Genomic DNA, 7,831 nt, shown 5'->3' with positions numbered 1-7,831 from the left:
TTTTGCTCGGTTGTCTATAAAACTCAGAGTTCTGTGTCTGAAGCTCGGAGTACCCGAAGACACGTGCATTGAGACAAAATGTACACGGACCGGGGGGGAGAAAGACAAACCTTCGGAGCGCTAAGTGACTTAGTATCGAGAGCAGACGTTGGGTCTGAAGGAGAAACAATACCAAACCAAAAAGCACTAGGAATATGAAATATTTGAGAGGTGGGAGGGTGGTCTAAAACGAAAGATATTGTACGAAGGGGAGTACGAAGCCTATATATATGAGTGCTTGCACACGAGAATGAGGATCTCCACATGGGCGCTTACAAAGGCCCTTTTCACATGCGTCAACGTTCGCAGGCTCACGATCCGCTCGGAACGTGCAGTTGCTTATCATAATGAGATTCTACTTATGTAATCGAGTGGTACCTTTTTCTTAATATTAATATTGATGTGGGGTGATCTGATCGGAACGTCCCGTAAGAGACAATAGGAGACAATATTAATGTCAGTGTCTTAGATCTTATACTTCAGAGACGGTAAAGTTTTCCTGCCAGTGCTCTCCTCCTTTGATTTAATTAATTTAATTTAATTTAATTAAACTAGGAAACGCTACACCTACTACTAGTAGTATAGTTCGAGTGCCAATGAAACAACCGAGCGTGGGAAATATCATAATCATTATCGCGAAAAATAAATTAATGATGGTTGTCACATGTCACAAGCGGTGTCGAATTGACATGGTGCAAATTCAATAGTCTAGATCATAATATCATAATATCTGCTGCCACCCTCATTGCATCATGCCTAACAGCAAAGGCTCCGCCAAACAGCCAGTCTGCCTCTGCATTGAGGAGCTTGCGCAGGAGGTCAAAGATTCTCTCATATCCCTCCCGTTGTCGCTGGAGTCGCAGAAGACCCAAATCTTCCTAGTAAGCGGCACTGAAAAGGTGAGTAGTCGCGTTTTCAAACCACATGCATGATCTAAGGTGTCGCATTGCTTAGCAAAAAGTGCCAAGAGAGTGCCATGATGCAGTTTCGGTCCTGGTTCACCAGTTCCAACTGTATCGGGGTAGCGTAATAGCTCTGATGGCACTTCCAGAATCAGACGGCGTCAAAGAGGACATCGATTTCCACCTAGCCATCACGTTGTACCTTACGGACATTCTAGCCAGGTTTATGATGAGCTTAGAGCGGATGCTCCTGGTCCACGTACCAAGTGGCGGTCATGCTACCTTGACTTTCACTTCGCAATGGCTTTGGCCAACAACTCGTTCACAAAGGAGCAACAGGCCACTGCACTCAAGACGATCGATCACGTGGAATGACTTCCAGCAGAAGAAGATATATGCACCAGTACAGCAGCGTGAGTGGTCTTGATTCTGCCCAAGAATGTCTGCGCAACATTTCCTTCAGTTGATCTCGCAAAAATGCATGATGCATTCTGCAAAGATGGGGTCAACGTGTGCGGTTCTTCGCACACTCATCAGCGTTCGCTCATGAAATGATCGCTCAGGTCATCGAACCACATACTGCCCACAAGCCGGCAGAGGCGAAGGAAATTCAGCAAAAGAAGAATTTGCGGTTTGAAGATATCACTCTGACGGATGTTAACACTTCTCCTGTGGGTGAGGTTCGAAAGACTCGCAAGGATAGCTGCAATGTCAACACCCAGGGTCCTACTGCAGCGGATAAGGCGAAGAGGGCCCGCAAGCCTAACCGCAGTGTCAAAACAACATTTCACTGGCGGGAAGCTCAACATCGGCGAACAACCCTACTGACATTGAGGAAAATGATAGTGATGAAGTTCAAAATATATATGAGTTGCAGGAGAGCACCAAGAAGCCCCGTAATAAATCCCTTGTCCGGGCCAGGAATAAGAAGACAGTGATGCCCGAAATGATGATCCAGCCGGAGAATGAGGTATGTGTTTCATGCTGAAAACCCGATGTTTCTCATCGTCATTATTGATGGATTGACTTGATGCCCAGAACTGTTCTGACATGGAGGAGTTGTTCTGGGAATGGCAGCGAATCCCTTTGAAACCAAGGAAGTCGGAAAAAGAACCTACAAGTCTACCAAAAATGGACGGCGCACAAGGAACACGACAAATAGTGAGAAAGTGAAGTCCAAGTCTAAGTCTGAGGAGACACTTGAATCCGAAGTTCAGGTGGGTGCATCTTGCAGTGAATCCGGCTTATTAATATATATTGATCGACCAGCGTGACGCCTCGGACGATTCAGACCTGGAGGATGATGGTATCCAAGAGGTTGCGAAGACGATTGAGGGAGACGGAAAACAGACCCACAAGTCTGCCAAACGCAGACGCAACCGAAAGACTGCGACAAAGGATAAGAAAGCGAAGTCTAAGGAGATGATTGAATCTGAAGATGAGGTGGGTGCTTCTTGCACCTAACCAGGCCCTCGATTGACCGTGTTGATTAGCGCCACTGCGACTTAGACATGACAGTCGCATCAGAATCAGATGTAATAAGTGACATGGTATGACCTCGTTGACATATTCTAACATCTAGCAGGCAGATGCTGGGGAGTACGATCATGTCAAATTCCCCCGTGATTTCGATGACTGGGACAATATATCAAGAAAACCTTCAAGGAGGGCAATTCGCATGTTTTTCTCAAACTTGCCGCATGGATATCCCGTCGCTTCTGTGAGCTCGCAGGTATCGACAAGGACGATGATTTAAACGGATTGGTGATTCCAAAACATCCAGGTTGGTTCGTGTTTGATAGCCATGATCACTTTCTCGAGGCCTTAGGCATGGAACGCATGTATGCCGCGACCACGCACATGGACACACACCCTGAATACCTCACATGTGTCTTCCGTCAACTCGGTGAGCTGGAATCAAAAAAGAAATGGGAAGCAGCCACCCTCAACTGAGGCCTCTTCCGTCCCCACCAACACCAGTTGCAAGGTATGTCACATGCACGCACTATGGCTTAACTCACACTACCATCAGCATGATGTCGGCTCACGAGCTCCCCTGGTTATTGCCATTGGTTCCCAGCACTGACGATACTGATAGTGAATCCGACGGTGACGAGTGTGACATCAATGTTACACATGCCTGTGTGATAGGATGGACATCGCCAGAGAGGGTGATTCAATGGATCATCGCAAAGGGAATGGTTCGGTAAAGCGTAAACGGACGTCACGGGTGAGCTCAGACTATTTTAGATATTGACTCATCTTTACATACACTTCCAGGTGGAGCCTGTACTGGCTGCAAAGTGTCAAGCGGGGACCTCGACCTACGTCACCAGCCGTGACTTCCACGACTGCATCTATATCATCGTCTGTATCTGACATCACCAAAGCCCTTCTCTTGGAAGAAAGTTTTGGATCGACCAATGAGCCTGCTGACACAGGAGTGGCGGTGACAGACACTGATGGAGATGTGTCTACGAATGAACCGCCTGAGACAGAAGAAGCTATTGTAGACATTGTCGAAGGCGCTGCTGGTTCTTTGAGTGAGCCTGTTCATGGGTCAGGTTTCAAGGCTGGATCCGAGCGCATGTCTCCTGAAACGGCAGCCGCTGACGCGGATGTGGGTACATGATTAGTAATGTGGTGGTGTCAACATCCCTGTTCATGCCTGCCATCCATTTAGAAGCATCACAGTTGATCAGCGACTCCGACACGACGAGTGCATCTAATCCTGGTCACCCGTCCAAGAAGGATGAAGATGTAAGTATGCATTGTCTTCAGTATCACATGTAGTCAGCTGATTACCTAGGATTGGTTTACTGCAATGCTTCATCAGTCCAGCTGACCATCCTTGTCTCAATCCACGTATTTGTTAAGTACTACTTGATTCTTCATAAATGTTGATATCCAGGCACCTGCAACATTGCTGTATTGTGATCTTCAAATGGCAGCAGAGCAAGCTCGCCTCGTTTCAGAAAGAAAGTTGCAAGACGCAGCTGCCGCTCAACTGCGTTAAGAAGAGCCCATGAAGAGCATGCAGCACGTCTAGGCAATGCATTGCGGGGCATCAAAGATGCAGGTTTTGGCTCACTTTCAGAATTCTTAGTGGAGATGATGCAAAGACCGATCAGCAACACTGGCTCATATCTCACGCACTTTGGGATACGTAGTCGGCAACCTCGCATCACCGATTCATGGGCCACAAGCACTGCTTCACGGCTGCTTATTAACGTGGGCAAGAAGCTTGCTGCATTCCTGCATCCGCCTTCAGGTCAAGAAGTGTCTGAGCTTTTGAGCAGTTGGCCGCTCGAGAGAATTCTTGTCGAGGCCGAGAAGCTTGCTCTAACTGTTTGTACCTTCCTCCGTCATATTAACATGGATTTCGCCTCACATCAGAACGGCGAGACCGAGACCTTGTCTGTATTCCTTGCATTTGACCACTCTTTACATAGCTAACGTGTGTTAATAGGTTGTTGTCACTGTAATTTGCATGCTTGCACAAGCCCGCAATGAACAAAGCAATGGGTATCAGACAATGATGTATGTGTACTTGCTGGCGTGTGGGGCTTCCCGTTCAATGTTCGATGACCTACATCATGCGGTATGACATTTTCATACACGAAAGCTATACGTACAATTAAGAAGATGGGGAAGAGCGAGCAAAGAGGCTCAACGAAATTGCAAAATCGCATCCCTTTCTGCTTGCATGGGATAATCTTAACATTGCAGTTCGAGTTGCCGAAGAGGCGGGACGCATTTCCCACCTTTGCCTTTTCGGACTTAGTGAACGTTGTCTGGTTCGACGAGCTATCTCGAACGTCTGTGCCCTTCGAGCTGCGTGTGTTTTTTGTGAAGAGCAACTACTCACCAGTGCGCTCTCTCCCCTTATTTTTTGTCTGTGCTCACACTTGTCAACATGGACTCCGAACGGCGGAAACGCGGACGACCAAAACGGAGCAAGAATAAGCCTGGCACTATCGGTCGCCTCCCCACGAAAGGACGGACGGATCCCTGGAACAATGGATAACGTCTCCGCATCAACGGGTAAAGTATTAATGGGTGCGTGATCCGGTTATCAAACTTCACCAGCGCCTGACCATGTTCAATTTAGATATCGAGGCATCTCACTTGCAGGCTGCAGCACCTGTCCTGCCATCGACGCAGCAGTTGCACATCCACCCCCCACCCCCCCAATCGCATCCATCTCTCTGACGAGCGTGCGCAACTGTCAGCACCACAAACAACCTTTCCTCTCGCAAATGAAAATCCCCAGCCCACATTGACATCCCTGGCGAAAGGGAAACAGCCAGAGCGCAGTTCCTCCATTCCATCTAGAAAGAACTGTGGTACGGACCGTGATGCCTTGGACAGTGAGTCTTTCCCGCCCGAGTTTTCTTGCTGTGCGCTAATACAGTACTGTGGAACAGGCGCTCTGCTTGAAAACCCATATGACTCGGACCTCTTTCGTGCCACAGAGACCATCCCGGTTGATGACGTGGATGATGCTGATGAAGATGAGGACTCGGATGTGGATTTTCGAAGGGAGCCTGATGATGCCATGCCCACATCGAGTAATGTGCCACTCATGAGGTTCGTTCCACGGTCGAGCATGCCCATCTGGCTCTCAAGGCTGGTGCTTTCCTTGCATTATTTTGCTCTTAGCTCATGTCAATATCTAGGTCATGCAACTGTTCGGACGGGTGTGTGGCGTGAAGTCCTTTGATGGACTACATACCACAGTGAACGAGTATAGTGAGATCGTGAGCATAGTTATCACTCAGAACAAGGGGCATGAACAGATCGGTCCAGTGCTGCGTGCTGTGGTTGCTGCTGCGAAAATGTTCGGCCATACCCCCACCGAAGCAGTCTATACAGACTCTGCGAGCAGACCGGCTCGCATACCAGCAATGGTTCCCTTCCCTCCTTCAGAGCGTGGTCCCTGTCCCCAATAGCAGCACCCTCGAGCTGTTTCGAGTGCCAGGCTCCTGGCGGACCGTGCATCTCACCAACACGACTCAAGTCGATCTCCGTATTGACAACATAATGGCAATTCACGATGACTCGCACCCTATTGTCGTTGGAATCGGCCTATCGATGTGACCTCTGGTATCCACGGGCGTGTAGCACTCATTCAGATAGCTCATGAGTCCACTGTCTATCTCATCCAGGTGTGCCATGGCAGCTGCAGAGAAAATGGGCCATGTACTGAATCTCGAATATCTCTAGACTCTTCCCTTCATTCAAGACAATCACCTTGCTTTGCCTCACTCGTTCTTAACATTCCTCCAATAACCTGTGTAAACGAAGGTTGGAATACGTATCGGGGCAGCATTCAAAAAGTTGCAGGGTGACTGCGGACTTGATATTGCAGACAAGCTGAAAGGGCACATTGAGCTGGGGATCATGGCTGTCGAGCGTAATGTAGCGAAGCGTTCATCGATCGGCCTACCTGAGCTTGTGACAACTGTGCTTCGCCGTAGTTTGCAACACGATCCTGTAGTTCGTGTCGGCCCTCATTGGGCAAACAAGGAGTTGTCAAAAGTATTTCTCCATCACGCAGTCAATGATGCCTTCGCCACACTGCAAGTCCACGACACACTATATACCCTCGCAGCTCCACAGCTATCTCACCTGCAACTTCCGGAGGGACACCAGTCACTCTCTCACTCGACTGATGATAAACCAGTTGCCCACGGTGCTGTTGCACTTGACCGACCAGCTCAGATCAATGGTGTCAATGTCACAATGACGAGGGTTCCCATGGTCATTACCGAGGTTGTTGCATCAGGATATCTACTTCCTGCGAGCCTCTGTAACTCCCGCAAGGCAACAGCACTCTCCACGATGGGCACAATCCCATTCACTATCGTCTGTGCTGCTCGGCACATGAAGACTCGAAACGTGGAATCACCTTTCGAGTGAGCAGGGTCATGGTCGTCAGGTGCCTCACACGATGCTCCCGGTCTTCCCATCGACGAATCATCACTCCGTGCCTGTCCACCGAACCCCAAACATGAGAAAGAAGCTTATGACGAGAAATGTCCAATATAGGGTCTACGACCCTAAAGGACTCAATCTGAAGCAAATAAAATAAAAATTCTCACTCAGACCGGGTCCAGATGCAGGCAGCGTGGAAGATGAATCGGATCCACAGCTCATGGTTGCTGAGCAGGACATTGTCATGTCGCAAGAAGACGCTCGCAGCACTGTGCAAGCTGCTGCTTCAGTATGACGATTTTGACCCATCACTGGAGCATCTGACACTTTCACGTGCCCTTGGAGACCCTTGGCATTTGTATCACCAGTTTCCGATTACTATGCAGCACGGCCTACACCGTCCATTTTTAGGGCCATCAGTGCAGCAATGTTCTCGAACAAGTCTTTCAAAGGTCCGGCATTACATTCGATGCATCACTCCGCTCACATCCAGACTGGGTGCTCCGGCGGGTCAGAAGACACATGCCCTCACCGCAGATAATGCTACCTCGCATCAAATCTGTCATCAAGTCCTATGGTGCGCTGAGATATTCCATATCAAGGCACCCGCTGTTCAATGAGAAGGCACAGGAAGTTGCAGAGAACGTCCTTGAAAACATACGCTGTGGATATAACTCTGATCCTCCAGGTCTGCAGCTATACTACAGCATAGGCAGTGACAAGAATGGCCTTCAGCTGTACAGATGCTGCCGAGGAACGAACTCAGTTGAAGGTGGTGTGCACCATAACTTGATCAGACGGTTTACCTCAATGGATGTTTCTCCCCGCCATGCTACAAATCTCTTGCTCGATTATGCTGTGTCCCACAACATTTGTGTAGGTCTTTCTGGTACTTGTCTTGCACGTTGCTGCCAAGCCGACGAAATCCACTCAAGGTTGGAATGGAGAATTGG

The 7,831-nt window shown here is 48.8% G+C and overlaps 1 protein-coding gene across 1 annotated transcript; it reads left to right on the top strand.

Moving 5' to 3' along the window:
- Positions 1 to 791: 791 nt before the first annotated feature.
- DFJ58DRAFT_725191 (uncharacterized protein) lies at positions 792 to 5,893 on the top strand (the record flags this gene model as incomplete). Its single annotated transcript, XM_041385205.1, has 22 exons — positions 792 to 938; positions 994 to 1,354; positions 1,405 to 1,451; positions 1,505 to 1,714; positions 1,777 to 1,911; positions 1,980 to 2,041; positions 2,104 to 2,158; positions 2,211 to 2,384; positions 2,435 to 2,476; positions 2,527 to 2,550; positions 2,607 to 2,847; positions 2,922 to 2,928; positions 2,974 to 3,147; positions 3,222 to 3,565; positions 3,625 to 3,705; positions 3,778 to 3,806; positions 3,853 to 3,923; positions 3,962 to 4,361; positions 4,411 to 4,481; positions 5,106 to 5,311; positions 5,369 to 5,574; positions 5,621 to 5,893. 22 exons carry the CDS (start codon positions 792 to 794, stop codon positions 5,891 to 5,893), a joined length of 3,360 nt encoding a protein of 1,119 aa, XP_041246755.1.
- Between the last annotated feature and the right edge of the window lie 1,938 nt (positions 5,894 to 7,831).

Source organism: Suillus subalutaceus, assembly GCF_016647625.1.
Source record: "Suillus subalutaceus strain FC151 chromosome Unknown DFJ58scaffold_24, whole genome shotgun sequence".
In the NCBI taxonomy this organism is placed as follows: Eukaryota; Fungi; Basidiomycota; class Agaricomycetes; order Boletales; family Suillaceae; genus Suillus; species Suillus subalutaceus.
This window is presented reverse-complemented; position numbering and strand designations above follow the sequence as displayed.